The following is a 16,337-nucleotide window of genomic DNA, read 5'->3' as shown; positions in this document are numbered from 1 at the left end:
CTTTTTTTACATGTATTTTTGAACCACCCTATTGACCATGTTAATCAAATGTCTTTATTGCGATAATTTTAATCCATCAATGTCCAGTTTTTTCTTGTCGCCCACCCACTGACCCCTTTTACAGCGGTGACTTATGTTGAAATAACTTTTTCATGTAAAGACTGTTGTTGAATTAATTTATTTATTTTTGAATTAGCAGACTATTCCCTCACTTATCCCAGTAGACAGACCATTCCTTCATTGTCTAAGAGATCAGTCGCATTTCTGTGCCATCATACATGGATTTGCTTAAAACCATTCTGGTTGATATATTTTTTTTAATCTTGTTTTTTTTTTTAATAAAAGAGAGTATTAATAAAATTTTGCTGAAGTAACATTCAAAAAAAAAAAAAAAAAAGAAAGAAAAAGAAAAAGCTTCAGATACATAGTTAAATTATAATTTTTGCTTTGTTTGCCCTGAAAGTGAAGTTTAATTTTAATTTACATCACTTTTTTTTCAGCTGTCATGATTGCTTATTGTTTCCATTTCACTGCAGTTCTTTTCATTTTACTTTTCTTTGTTTTAATGCAAATGCCTCTGGTCCACCGGGCCAATGTTTTCCCCAATCACAAATTGTGATAGGACTCTACTCATTAGGTTCCTTGTTTCTAGAAAAAGCCCTATCACAATCATAATTGCGAAAAACATAATTTGAACTCAAGACTTCAAAATTCAAATCAATGCCAAGGGCTGAATGCTGGAGGGTTTTTTTTCTTTTTTTATAAAATATAATTTAAATACTTATTAATTTTTTACCATCCCAAACAAAATATATTGAAAGAATATTGCTCTATATGAATAAAGCTGTTGTCTATTCTAGTTCAGTAAAAAGGAATTTTAGCAACAAAATCTTTACTTTAACGCTTTTTTTTTTTTTTTTGACAACAGCCAACACCGCAAGTCTTCGCTAAAATGTTTTCAGTATGTGATTGGTACAACAGTCCGAAATACAAAATCGATCCATGCTGAAATTGAGCCCACTTTGTGTTCCCTTTACAAAACTCTGTCGTAAAAATGCTCCTTTTAACAAAATTCCATAAAAGGCAAATTTGCTTTGAAAGAATACTAATGAAAAGAACGTTTGACTTCAACTATCTATGCACAAAGAGATTTTTCAATTTGGTTAGTTACAGTAAACATTTCCAAATTTTCAAAAAAAAAAAATCTACAGAAATATTTGTACCTTGTATGAATCCTGAACTAAAATGCAGATTTGAATACTGTATGAAAAAGAACTTTTTAATTTTTGACTACTTTGAATATTTTAATGGGAAAATGTTGCTACAAACATTTAACATGGGGTTCTATGGAAACTTTGCCAAGTATTACCAAGATGATATTGGTTTTGGAGTCTCCTTTTTTGGTGCAAAATCTAATGAAATGTCGCCAAATACATTCGAAAGCATTTTTTTTTTTTGCCATTCTCTGCTACTCTTGACTGTTAAAACAATATTAGATGAGGCTCTAGCCAATAGTTTGAAAGATATTTTTTTAAAGTTTTAAGACAGTTTTGATTTTTATCCTATGTTAACTGTTTAGCTGTGCTTTATAACTTTTGATTCTTCTGTGTTTGTTTACTTAAGTATCTCAAAAAAAAAAAAAAAAGGTACTTAGACTTAAATATCTTAAAAAATTCAGTTATATATTATTTTGAATTAAATTTTAACTGAATGTTTCATAATTTTAATCATACTTAATCCATTAATCGTCAGTTCAAACGTGTAGAAATGACAGTTTTAGGAGATAAATATCTCTTAAGCAGGGCCCGCACTAATTATTTCAGACTCTTAGCCAGTAAATTAGCCAGTTTTTAAAAGCATTAGCCAAAGTTCTAAAGTTTGAACCAAAGATTAATTTTAACAAATTTTAATGGTGAATTGCTCTGTCTCTAGAAAACTTTAGATGACAATTAGAGTTTAATTTTAATAAAATATACAATGCAAACACTTAATCTTATTTTGAACAGGCAGCGCACACTTAAATCAAGTAAGACATTCAATCATAATGTATAAAGATATTTAAGGGCCATTTCACAGAAAACGGTCATTTTGTCTTGCACGTGATGCCACATATGTCATAAAAAAATACTCATAAATGTTAATGAACAAATTTTTTTCTGCTTAACAAATTACAAACTTATGTGTGATATCTTAAGCAAAAAAATTTTGTCATTACCCTTTAAAATGATTACTTTAATAATGAAATACACGAACCGTTTTGTGCGAGACAAGTGGTTGAATTTTTCAGAGAATGGTTCTTAATTTTCATTCTGCAATCAGCATTTCTCGCATCAAGCAGCGACTCCAAATCAATTATCAATATAACAGCATTTCTTTTTTTTTTTTGCTCTTGTGGAACATTTAATAATTTTTTGCTGTAATTTCTGGACATCCTTCAATTGACAGAGTGGCATAGCGGCCAGGAGTTGGCCTCTTATGCCAAAAGGCAGATTCAAACCAGGCTTCTGTCAGTGGATTTTCAAGATCCAAAAGATCTTGAGAGTCCATTTCATATAATCATAGGGCATGTAAAATATCACTTGAGTATTCGTTTTCCCTTGAATTCCCTCAGTGAAATCAAATTTGTAGTGCAGTTTCATATCGTAAGGCCAAAGTGCCTCCGTCTGGTGGGGAAACTGAACCTCAAAATTCTAACAGTAATGACTATCCACTGGTAGAGGTACCACATGAAAAAAGGAATGCCAGCTCTTGAGGAATGCAAAGGATTGCAAATGGGGTGCAACCAATATGCATCCCCATTATATTATGAGCAGAGTATTATGATTAATTAGTTTACACATTTCACAAGTTTCACCTTCAGGGGTCGATCCAGCGCCAAATTGGGGCCGCTTTGCGGCCCCTTCACAAAATTCCGCATGGCAAAAGCGGCCCCCATTCACAAAATTCCCCATCACAAAAGCGGCCCTATTCACAAAATTCCGCGTCATAAAAGCAGCCCCTTCACAAAAATTTATAAAAAGGCAGCCTTTTCACAATATTTTTTTAACCGCAAAATGTGCAAATGTGTACGCATCTACGCGGGAGCCTCTTCCACCTTCCCCCATCTTATCTTTTTGGCTTTGCTGCGTGAGGTGTTTTTGCTTGAGAGCGTCAGAGGGGGGACGGGAGAGGGACACTTGTGATTGGTAGCTTGTTTTCACGAAAAATCATTAAATTTTACTAGGATTACGCAATATATATTTAGTATTAATTTGTGTTGAGTTTCAAAATCCAATTCTAAAATTACTTTACTTAAAATAAAATTATTTTACATGCTGTTTTTATATTTTTATTTGTTTTGAAGATCTTGATTTCCTTACATCGACCATGGTAAAATGAATTTTTTCGCATTTTTTGATGTTTACTGTACCTTGTTAAGAGTCAAACAAATAAAATTTCTTATATATTTATTAACATCATTAAATTGCAAAGTTTTAAACGAAATACCTACTCTGTAAGAACGTCAAAAGTCAAAAAATTAAACGCTGAATGCTGGTGCAAGTATTATTTTGGGTTTTAATTACTTTTAAGTTTTTCAAACACATACATGGAATCTTTAATGAGTATTTCACTTCTGTGTTAAGAAATATGTGATATCTTTGAGTCTGTTCATATTGTATTTATTAGGAGTTATCATTATGTTCAGCAGCATGTGCAATTTTCATTGCTCTTAAAGTATTTGAGAGGGGCAAACAGGAAATCTGTTGTGAGACTTTCACCTTAAGAAAGTGTGCCTTGCATATGTATATTTGTAAAAAGCAATAAATGTAATGTATGTGTCAAATTACGAATAAAATGTTAAGGGTCTTACTTCCCCCCTCCCCCAGCACATTTTCTCTTGACAGCTTTCAGGTATTCTTCAAGAACTTGCAATCCCCCCTGAAACCTGTCTAGGGCTTTTCTATAACGATACGACAGCTAAAAATGCTTTAATATAATCTTTTCCAAGAAAAAAATCACGAGAAGGTCTTTTTTACAAAAATAAAGAAAATTCACAAAAATATTTTGCTTTTTAACAAAAATAACGAAATTTCAAAAAATATTTTGCCTTTTCACAAAATGGGGACCCAAAAAATAAAACCTGGATCGACCCCTGACCTTTATTGAAAGTGTTTTATCCAAGGAAGAGAAAAATACTTCTAATTAATTAAAATTTGAAAATGGTAGTGTAATTGCATTGAAATCAAGTCCTCATATTCTCCAAAAATCTTCAAAAAACCTTAATGTATTGAGTTATTTTCGAAGCAGTATGAAAAAAACTAGAGTTTTCTTACCTAGTGTTGGTGCTCATCTCATCGATAAACAAGCAAAATTTTGGGACAAGCATCTTGTTAAATTAAGGTATTAATGCACTGGTGCACAACCTTTTTTTACCCACAGGCCACTATCTTATATTAAGGTGAACCTTACTGGCAGAACAAATATAAAATTTAATTATATCATTTGATTTTTTTTTTCCAGAAAGCATGGGAAGATAAAAAAAATGAAAGGCAATTACAAATTAAAAATTTCGGTCATCATTACTACGTGCTTATTTTATTTTGCTAAGAACTTTGTGCATGTTTGTTAGAAACCAATCTATAACTACTTGGCTTCAAATTTGCAATGCCTCATTCATAACACCAAATGAAGATGATCAGTAGTTTTGGAAAGTTTCAGAATATGTTTTGTTTACAGGGTTCGTAAGGGTCATGGAAAACCTGGAAAGTCATGGAAAATTTTTTAGCAAATTTCAGACCTGGAAAAGTCATGGAAAATTGACATTTTCGTTCAAAGTCATGGAAAATTATTTAAAGTCATGAAAAAATGTCCTGGACAGAGAGAAAGTAACAGTAGCTAAAAGAGCATCAGAAATATTGAGTGATTTAACAGTCTTACATATTAAAACTGGAAAATTAAACGATCCCAAAAACAATTCTGAATTTTTAAATCTCATTACATCTACTTCTGTAGCAGCCACTCATCTTTTTTTGCAATGTGATTTTACTGCTTGGACATCACTCATTTTGCATTTACCATTATTTTCAAGACTTTTTATATTCTGTAGTAGCGAACGTGCACATTCTTGATTTTGCCACGCCCACTTAAAAAATGCAATTCAATTGCATCCGAGTTTGTTTCCATCACTCGTAAAACTTTATTGCTAAATTTATCAGAGTTTATCTCAGTTTGTTGAAAATTTTAGAAAATGAAGATCTTTAGTCAGGTGATAAAACACAGAAATAGGGGAATTCTAATACTCTAAAACAGTACTGCCCAGCATACAGTCCGCAGAACTAATTCATGCAACCCACTGCTACGTTCAATGTCAGAAATCAAACCCTATGTTCATTAATTTCTGAACCTACTAATTGATATGCGTTTGAAAATGTGCAAATAAGTAAACAAGTACATTTGAATCAGAAGATTTATTCGCTACTGAATGTTTTTCTTTCTTTTTTCTAAAATATAAACATCTGGTTTAGAAACATGAATTTACTAAAAAATGGCTTTTCTTTAATGAACCAAAGTACTGTCAAGTTATGTGTATGCTTAAATGCACTGCTGATGCTAAAAGACAATTTTTGAAGCAAATGTAGTGAAACTTAGTAATGACTCATTCAACTTTGTCCTATTCATTATCATTCTACCTGTTTATAAAGATTATTAACATTTAAGCACCGTTATATTTCATTCACTGTAGTTTTACTAACTTTACTAAAAGTTATATGATGCAGACAAATAAGAATAGTTTAGTTTTAAAAATTTCCAGTTTGAAATTAAATAGTACTATTCTCTTCATGTAACAAGGTCATGAAATTTTTTTATGAAGTCATGAAAAAGTCTTGGAAAAGTCATGGAATTTTTTCATCCGAATAGAGTATGAACCCTGTGTTTAGTAACATTGAACACTAGACATGCCACTTGGGTCCGTTTCATGCGCCACGTATGACCTGCAGGCCATAGGCTGGGCACCACTGAATTAATGTGTTTGACGCATTTTCAGTGTGTTAATTTCTAATTCACCGAAATGCAGACAATGATTTGGAAAATTTTCTGTTTCCCTCTTATGAAAAAATTCGATGGAGAAGTTCTATTTATTTTGTCTTGCTTTGCAGGTCCAAAGTTAGATGAAATGATGAAACAGTTACGCCAAGAATTTGCTTCCAATGCTCCTCTAGTAGGCGCTTATACTCCAAGGAAAGGTGAACTTTGTGCTGCCTTGTTTTCTGAAGACCAGTTATGGTACAGAGCTAGGATAGATAAAGTTCAAGGCAGTCAAGTCCACGTAACTTTTGTCGATTTCGGCAATGTAAGTATTTAATTGAACCTATATGTAATAAAATAAGCATTGCTTAAATATTACATGAACTTGCCTCTTATTCCTTTTTATTTCGGTTAGGCAACTGCTGAAATTTATTTCGGTTATTGAGCTCCTTTAGTAGTCTAAGCGGGGACAGTACAATAGACTTGCTGTCTCAGTTCTCGCGCTCGTTTCAAGTGCCCCCCTTTTCACTTCATACTTTATACATTCTTCATATTCCTTTTTATTTAAAAATATTAGTAATGTGAGGAAAATGAAAATTATGAATAGTCTTTCTAAATAATAAACAGATTGAATGTCTTGTAGTTTTGAAACACGTTTCACCATGATAAAAATGCTTGTGTTATTCTGCGTACCCCCCCCCCCCCCCCCCCGCAGAATGAAATTATGTAAAATTAATGCTATGCTAAAAGTCCTGTGAAAGTTAATTTTTACAAAGTAAAGAAAGAGCAATGCTCTAAAATCTTGACTGTCTAAAAAAATTCAGAAACACATCACACCCTGGACAAACTAGTTTCCTGATAGTTGAATGCTTGAAAAGTTGACCTAATTTTCAAAAATTGAATGTATATGAATGCAAAAAAAAAAAAAAAGAGTTTGAACTTTTTGTATTATCCACCTTTATATACATTCCAGAATAGGAACGGGATTGCCTAAAATGCTATCTCAGAAACAAAACTTTTATGAAAATGGCATTCAGAAAGGCTTACCGTTCTCGTTTAAGAGTTAAGAGAACAAACACGATACACACATTTCTGAGTTTGAGTTCATGTATTACCGTTTTCAAAAATCTTTAAGTTCTTGACGTAGCCAAACCCTCGATAGTGTAAACCCCCTTATGCAAAATAAATACCAGTCACAGTCAGATAAAGCTGAAAAATAGTGCTAAATCAATCGGTTAAAACGCGGATAATTTGAACGAAATTCCACTTAAGGGAGAAACCAGTTGAGACGGGTCAAAAAATGCACTTTTTTTAAAAATATCATAATATGTTACCAAAAATAATCAAGAATATGTTGTCAAAATTTCAGTGAAAAATTACGATTACTTCTGATGTTATGAACACTTAAGTAAACTGTGGAGACTTGAAAACGTTCATATTAGTTTTTTTTTATTTTTTCAAACACATTTTTCCCAAACAACTTTTTTTCTACTGGCGAGCATCCTAGCTCAAAGTTGTTGACCAATCATTCTAAAAATTTATGTGAATATTCTTTATTCAATTATACTGGATGTGAACCTAACTCTGGGATGATATTGTTGATAAAAAAAAATTTAATGCAAGAAATCTGAAAAAAAAGGTAGAAAAACATGGCATTGTAATCAAACCCCTAAAAAACATGCAATTTTCCTTTTTTGATCACAAGTAAGTTCATATTCTTAGGAAATACGTTATTTACGAGATAGAAACATTGTAACGATTACAAATAAAAACTGCAGCTCTGGTAATGCCCAACCAGCAAAGAGCTCTGATGGTAGCTGCCCACAGACAGCAACTTAAAACTCCACTATTTCTGGTAGAAATGTCTTGGAAAAATCATAAAGTATTCTTCAAAAGATGAATAAAATATCCTCCAAGTTAAAAAAAAAATTCTGATTATTTCTTTCCTGTTAAAAAATTCACGAAAAATACAAAAGTTTCAGCCTCCTAAACTGGGTTCCCCCTTTAAAAGAAAAAAAAATTTAAGGTAAAAAAAATAATAAATAACTAAATAGAAATAACAAAGAAGAAAAAAAGTGAGTGGAAAGACCCCATCCATTTTGCATGAAATTTCTTAACTACCTTTGCTAAGGTTAAAATATTTGCAGTTCAACACAAACCAGTGTCTAGTCATACACGGTAGGTCTTCCGCATCAAACGCAACACAGAAAATTTATTCCTCCATCCTGTTAAATTTTCTTTAATAGTAATTTATCTATATATATAAAAATGGAGTTTGGTAAATTTGTTCCCTAAGATCTCAGAAACTACCCGGCAGATTTGGCTGAAACTTTCACCGTTTGTTCAGTTTGGTACTGGGAAGGCTTATAGACCAGTTCGAAAAAAATCCGATTGATAGTTCCTTTTTTATTCTAATTTGTCCAAATTTTCGCATAAATGCCCCAATATGACAGTGAAAAAATACTTGTACATATTAAAATTATGTGTCCATCGAAAGCGCTTATTTTTCTGCTGAAGATGGCATCTGTTAAAAAGTTCTAAGTTGTATTAAAAAAGAGTTATGAGCTTTTTTGTTCCCTGTTCGAAGGCTTTCATCAACCCAAGTCATTATTTAGTGTGTCATCTCAACTCCCAAGAATTGTTGTATTGTTGAATATTTTTGCGTTTCGTATGACTTTTTGAGGCTTTTCTCAAGTCAAATCTTAAAGTAACGTTTTTTCCACAAGATTGGCTAAAAATAAATGGATTTGGCTGATCATTTTACTTTAAACTGAACTTATGTAATTAATGGTTTATTATTATTATTTATGCTGATTGGACACTTGCTCACTATATCCAACCAACCAGCAGAAATATCGCCAGAATTTTTTCAGAAAGATTTTAGTAGCTGATGCATTTGGCAGTTTTTTCCACTGTCGCTGTTTTTGAGCCCAAAGACTACGTAATAATGTTTCTTAGCTTTCACCATATAAACAAAATATCGCCAATCAAAGATACTTAAGAAAAAAAAAATGTGTAAAATAATTCAACAACTAAATTAGGCAAATCCATAAACCGCACAGAAACTTCCATTAATTTTTCTTTTTGCACGATTTCAAACAATCGCCAAATTTTACTACTTATTTTGGAAACATTTCGGATGAAACCGTTTAGCGCCATTTTATTTTGACCAAAAGTATCTCAGCATCTGGCAATAATATTTCTATAATAAAAATTAGTAAGGAGAGGGAGTATTATCGAAAGTGTCCCAAAATGATTCTCGCAAATTTGGTAAGATTTTAAACCGCACCAAGTGCCCACAAAAATTGAAATTTCCCAAAATAACTAAAGCAAGTGTAAGGGGAACACGGACGGCTACATTTTTTAAAACAGTTTGTACATCAATAGCCATACAGAGAAGGTTTTAGATTTAAAAAAAAGTACTAACAGATAAATCACATGTAAAGTTTAATTTCATATTTCGGAAATTCTTCAAATTTGTATATGCTTAAATGTCGTGCTTTCGTTTCTAATTGAATACTATTTTGTTCTTTATACTTATTGCTATTTTGGTTTAATGAATAAGGAAGAAGCTGGATTTTTAATCACGTCAAAAAGGTTTGTTTTAAATTCTTTCGCTTAAAACAGAAAACAAGGGCAAGTAACGATTGTTTCTCATAATTATTACAGACCCAGGCAATGCCGGGTATTTTTGCTAGTTATATATATAATTCAACGTTCTTCATTTATTCATTCAATGTTTAATTTTCAATCGTTTTATCCCGCTAATTACTAGTGGCTAATTTAATAAAGTTCAATTCACTATGAAATACAAGTATCTACACTTTAATTACTGGGGTCCACGCTGAATATTGGTCCATGAAAGGTGTCCATTAGCTATACAGTTTAGAAAGCCCTATTCTAGAATAATTAAGGGGAACTGAATTACTGGAATGTATGTTTAAATGCCGGATATATGAGTATTTACTGTATCTACACATTTCGTAATTAACGCTGGTACAAAACAAATTCCCTAGTGATGTGATGTATGTGACAATAGTTTTCTGCATTTTATTTTTTATGGATATAATTTATTTTTAACGAATATATAATATAGAGAATATCTTTTTACAATTTCAGAAAGAAGTCACAACATCCGTTAACTTAACAAGTCTACCATCTACATATCATTCCCTTCCATATTATGCTCATGAGTATTCGTTAGCATTTGTAAAAGCTCCACAAGACGTAAGTATTTTTGCTGCAAGTTTTTGCACTATCCAATTGTACATATCGCTAATTCTGCCAAAAGATGCACCACCACACATTGAAAAAAATGGTGTTATAATCTTCATTAGAATTTCACTTTATTCTTTACATTTCATTAACCATTAGTTATATTCATAATTTAGGGGGCTGCTGCCCCCTGCTCACCAACATCGGACGCAATCCAAGCTGGCTACGCTCGCCTACCAATCACTAAAATATTAGTCTAGCTATATATGTATTAAAATATGTTTAGGTTTCTTTTTTATGAATCTTATTAGTGGTACCCACATGGTTTTGCCCGTAATAGAAAAATTAAAAGGTCTTTTGGTTCGCCTGTATATTTACAAGTAATGTATGGTGAATTTTCTCGCCAATTGGCTTGTACCCATGTTACGGTTCCACGTTATGATAACGTGGTAATTTACTCGTCTATCTTATGATAATTTTGCTCTAGAAAATGTTCTTAAAATCGGAAGAGAAAAAGAACAAAATCAAATTTTCGAGAAATCGCTTCGAGGTGCACACCCACATGCTACAAACTAACTTTGTGCCAAATTGCATGAAAATCAACCGAACGGTCTGGGCGATATGAACCGTCCCAGAGATCCAGACATCCTACAAGCATCCAGACAGAGAGACTTTCAGCTTTATTATTAGCAAAGAGTTTTTAAAATTGGAATAGAAAAAGAAAAAAATCAAATTTTCGAAAAATCGCTTCGAGGTGCACACCCTCATGCTACAAACTAACTTTGTGCCAAATTACATGAAAATCGGCCGAACGGTCTGATTGATATGTGCGTCACAGAGATCCAGACAGAGAGACTTTCAGCTTTGTTATTAGTAAAGATAAAGACAAGAAATACTTCATTTGATTTTCATACATTTAAAGGAGGCAATTACATTTACATGCAACTTATGCATTACATATTATTATGAGTGCAACTCCAACAATTTGTGCATTTATTACTGGAGTTCAACTTTTCTTCTCCTGCAAAGTGAATGACAAAAATCACTAATTTCAATCATCATTCCACAACTGAGTTTGGAAACACTTGTTTCTATTCAATAATTTGCTCTATTTGCAATTTGCCGTCAAAGCGTGCATTAGCTCGCCTAAGCCTGTTGCCACCGATCTGCATCTGACTGCTCTGCATTCAGGTCTTTCATCCAAAGACTCCCTAGCTAACTGTTCTCTTAGCAACGTATATTAAACAAGGTTGCCACACACCTGGAAAACCTGGAATTGTCAGTTACAAGTTACTAGTTGCAACTTTTTTTGTGAACCAAAAAGAAAGTAACTAAGCAACAAAATAGTTTTGAATTGCTGTATGAGTTGAATCTAATTAATGGCAATAGCATTAATTGTATATTATGAAGTGTTATTTATGCTAAGAGGGAATAACTTCAATTTTAAGATCGTTTTCTGACTACTTAAAATTGTTATTCATATTTTCATTTTATTTCACTCTTTCCTTAACTTATTAACTATGAATAAACAATTTTTTAATCCAAAAAAATATGCAAATATTATTAATTTGATATTTACTCCAGACAGTGTCAAACCACCGCAACCTTTCTGCAGTATTTGCATGGCAGTCCTTCAATTGAACTTTGAGTTGCTTTATTTTTAAGTGAAAATTCTAATCCAGTTTTTGATGACTCATGTCACACTTCTGACGTTAGAAAACATGTCGTTGGGCTGAAATTTCTGAAAAAAAGAGAGGACCAATGACATTGGTGGGTTTGGGGAGAGTGGCAAATGAGGCAAATATTTTTAGTCGCCACTTTTTTTTAAAAATTATTCTCCATACGGCGAGTAGCAATCACCAATCTTAATCTTAAGTTCTGGGGTAATTTTGTTTGTGGGTAACATTTTTTAAAAATCTTTTAAATTATTTTTTTTTTTATTTATTTTATATTATTTTTTTTTTTTTTTTGACCTGCTTGTTTAGGCTCGGATCTATAAATTTTGGGCCCCTCTGCAACGAAATCTGTCGGGCCCCTCCCCAGAGGCCAGCTGTGGATTTGCAACGTTAATAAGTCGTAGTGCTAGTTTATTTCTTTTTTTTTTTTTTTTCAATTTCTTCAGCCGTTGGGTCCCATAAGGATGTGGACTTTGCAGGGTGTGCGGGTACGCAGATCCAGGCCTCTGCTTGTTCCTTTGCTTTTTTTTTTTTTTTTCTCATTAGGGATGGTGCATTTTTGTGTATAGTTCCACTTTTGTTTAATGTTTTTCATTGTCAGCCATTTTGGCTCACATATCTTTTTTTACCGCAGAAACACTCTTAGTCCCCTCACAGCTACGATATTTATTATAATCTTATATTTAGTTCTTTTGTATAGGCAATGGTTGTTGCATTGCTACTGCTTGTTGTTGCAGAACATCCTGAAGCTCAAAATTTGCTCACAGTAAAAAACAAAAAAGTGCAAACCCAACAAGTATTAACAAAGATATACCAACCTGGGATCATCAGTCTTGAATATTTATAACCAAATCAAAAGCAATGGCAATAGATACTTGTAGTTCTACCTTAGCCCCGGGTTGAGACCACAGCTTATGGCTTAAGAGTTGATAGTACTTCTTGCAATTTATGATTCTTACAGAATCTTATTATCTATCATTAGTTCACACACAAAAGTAAGCATTTTTTATTTACTTAGTAGATTGCTTTACTTGTGTGTAAGTCATTTTTTCCCTGTTTTTTCCCCTCACATCAGGTTTTTCTTGTTTTAAACTTTTATAGGGGCATTAATAATTTCACCAACATTTTGCTGTAGATCTTAATATTTTAATTAAACAGGAGTAAGCACATTTTTTAATCTTTGCACTTGATACAAAGATACTCCTGACACAGTATTATTTTATGAAATACCTCTGTTATTTAAAATTTAATTTATTTGCACTCGTCACATGCGGGACGTCTAAAATCAACCTCTTGTAGTTTGCTCTATGCATTATTTAAAATTTTTTTGCTATTTAACACAGCAATGTCAAAACAAATTGTGGGTTTTAAACGTTAAGGTTCCAACGTAAAATAAACATATCTCATTTGTTTTTTGAACCAGTGAAAAAAAATTATTTGTATGACCATTCCACTGAAAAAAGTAATTTTGTCCCGCATGTGACGGTTCCTATTTCTTGTAAAAAAGAATTAATTTTAACATGCAATGACAAATTTTTTTGTTTATGAAGTCACACCTAGGTTTGTGATTTCTTAAGCAACAAAATTTTGTTCAATATCATTTTAATCTATTATTTTTAGTGAAATGTATAAAGCGTCACGTTCAGGACAAAATGACCATTTTCCATGGAATACCCCAAAATGTTTCATAAATAGGGTGGATTTATTAAATTGATTTTGTATAAAGCTTTAGAGCCGTTTTATTATGTTTTTTTTTTGTGATGTGTTTTTATTTTTGTAACAGACTGAAAGTGCTGCAGATGCCCAGGAATTCTTCTTCGATGCCACTAATAATCGAATGTTAAAACTAAATGTTGAATATAAAGTGGGCCCTTTATCTTACGTTACTTTACTTAGTCCTGATGAATCTGAAGATATAGGGAAAGACATGATTGCTCAAGGTTACGCATTCTTTGAAAGAAAGAAGGAAAAAAGGTTTCAAAAGCTTATGAGTGACTATGCAGCAGCGCAAGACTCAGCGAAAAAAGCAAGAGTATGTATCACAAAATTTTTATTGCTCTTCTTCCTCCTTAACTAATTAGGTATTAACCTTGTAGAGTATTCAATTGATGCATGGTTGATGCAGTAAATGAAGTATAATATAAACCCATTTTAACCAAATAGTTGCTTTAATTCATATTGACTACTAATTGCTGGCGGGTATTTTGAATCAGGCAGTTTCTTAGCCAGTAACCACTAAAATAAAATGACAGTAATAATGTGCTATGCAAAATCTATTTTACTTGTGGTTGTAGATTCATATTATGCATCAAATAGAAATTCATGATGTATTTCATGGTAGGTTGAAAATCAGCTGTGTTGTTTCATAGTACAAGGCTTCAACAAGTAGTGATAATTAAGAAACAATTGATAAATTTTTGAACGTTTCACATGAGAGAAGCAATGTTCAATACATTCTGAGTAATTGTTGGGATCATTGAAGATATGGAGGAGGGATGGGGGGGGGGGGGGGGGGTAGTAGCTGAATTCTAAGCTTTTAAAGAAAAAGTTTTATTATTTTTTTCCAACTTTTAAGTGAATCATAGCTTAATGAATTATTTATTGTTAAATGCTCATCATAAGTTTTCCTTCATTGTACATTCTTTTGCACTGATACTTCTTCGTATTAGACAAAAAATACCATAGATGGAGTAAGACTTTAAAGTAAGCATCTTCCTAACGTGTGAGTAATTCACTACTTATGCTGGAAGCTCCCATAAACTTTTAATTGACTATGAGCATAAATATCAATCTAGCGGCAAGTTGTAGCTGTAGAAGAACTTCTTTCTTATCCTGACATTCTTTTTTTTTTTTTTGCCTGGAGGCAATTGCATTTTGTCATTCACCGAAATGTTACCAAAAACCTAGTAAATGACAATCATTCAACAAAATTTAACAAGAGGACCATAGCTTGCTTAACTGTCAAGAAATAGCGCCACTTCCACAATTTATACACATGACTGAAGAAGATGAAAATTGGCCTCAGACGCCTCCTCCTGTACATACGCTAACTGCTCAACAACTGACTTTGGGCCAACAGAATTCAAGAGTATGTGATGACCTCAGGCATAAAAGTTAAGGTTCAATTCTGCACCCTATGTTTTAACCTCTTCTATCCCAGGGTCAAACAAAACTAAACTTGTATAGTTCATACATAAATGTTACTCTTACTGCATATTAATTATGTTGTGAAAAGTTTGTTGGTACTATTTTAATTTTATTTATTTATTTTTTGTCATTGTTTTTGTTGTTACTTCATATAGTTCTTGCTGTTTTTAATAATGAGTCATATTATTAATGAGTTGTTAGCAGACTAAATATTCAAGGTATAATGCAGAGAGTAAAAAGTGATTATGACAGTATGGTGGCTATAAGTGTTAATAATAAACATGAGTTTTTATTTATTTTCTATTTTGCTCTCATGAAGTCGATCCTTATTAGTATGCATTTTTTATATTAAGATATTTCCCTGCATGCACGGTGTTGTAGAGAAGAAAAGAACTGAAGCTCTAAACATCATTGGTAAACATAAGAGGTGTTGGATTTTTTAAATGCTTTTATACTTGTATGTTTTCCTGTAGCTCTGTATAATAGTCCTTGTGCATAATCAAATCTGTATACTTTTCTTTGTTTTTTCTTGATGAAAAATATTTTGTCTTTCAATAGAAAAATCTTTGGATTTATGGAGATATCACAGAAGATGATGCTAAAGAATTTGGATGAATATTTTTTTATTTATTCTGCTGGCAGTACCACCTAGAAAGATGTGGTCCAAAATGTATTTACTGTGATGGCTGTGCCTAAAAATGTCTGGAAAGAAAATTGAATCATATTGAATATGAATTTTGAAAATTCACCTTTTTAAACTCTGTACAAATCTGTAAGACTCGAAACTCTCTACCAGTTTTTATGTTAGGGCCATTTTTTCCTGGTGGTGTGAAAAACAGGTCTTCTTCCTGTGGTACTAGTTTAACTAGTATCAATTATGTAAAAAGCATGCATTAAGTTTTACAATAAAAACTTAAAGATTTGGACTTGTGTGTGTGTGTGTGTGTTTTTCCCCCTTTCAACAGCATAAAAATTTCATGTGTTTTTTCTAACATTATAATATGATCGCCATGTTGTTATATACATGTGCATTTATATCGTATGTACGAGTATCAAGTGATGACATTTTTTTTTTTTTTGAATACTTTTTCAATGTACTAGCTTTTGTCCTTGAACAATTTTATTTTTAGCACCCTACCAGGAAAAAAAAACTGATTTTTCAGTAATTCAACCTTTGAACCAACATACTGGTTTTTTGGAGAAAAATCCTTTTCAACTTAAATTTGCATTAAAAATTGCACACTCTCCTCAGAGCAACAGTGGGATATCTTAGTGTTATTCCTGGGATTTGAT

General features: G+C 32.2%; 1 protein-coding gene across 1 annotated transcript in view; it reads left to right on the top strand.

Moving 5' to 3' along the window:
- Positions 1 to 15,970, top strand: part of LOC129228076 (staphylococcal nuclease domain-containing protein 1-like) — a 65,809-nt gene extending 49,839 nt beyond the window's left edge. Inside the window, exons 15-18 of the mRNA XM_054862712.1 lie at positions 6,138 to 6,331; positions 10,126 to 10,233; positions 13,681 to 13,929; positions 15,603 to 15,970. Coding sequence (XP_054718687.1) covers positions 6,138 to 6,331; positions 10,126 to 10,233; positions 13,681 to 13,929; positions 15,603 to 15,659 — 608 coding nt within the window. The 3' untranslated portion in view covers positions 15,660 to 15,970. The remainder of the gene's footprint in view (positions 1 to 6,137; positions 6,332 to 10,125; positions 10,234 to 13,680; positions 13,930 to 15,602) is intronic.
- Positions 15,971 to 16,337: the final 367 nt, after the last annotated feature.

This window comes from Uloborus diversus, chromosome 8 (genome assembly GCF_026930045.1).
Source record: "Uloborus diversus isolate 005 chromosome 8, Udiv.v.3.1, whole genome shotgun sequence".
NCBI lineage: Eukaryota > Metazoa > Arthropoda > Arachnida > Araneae > Uloboridae > Uloborus > Uloborus diversus.
The sequence above is the reverse complement of the archived record's forward strand: the minus strand, read 5'-3'. Positions and strand labels throughout refer to the sequence as shown.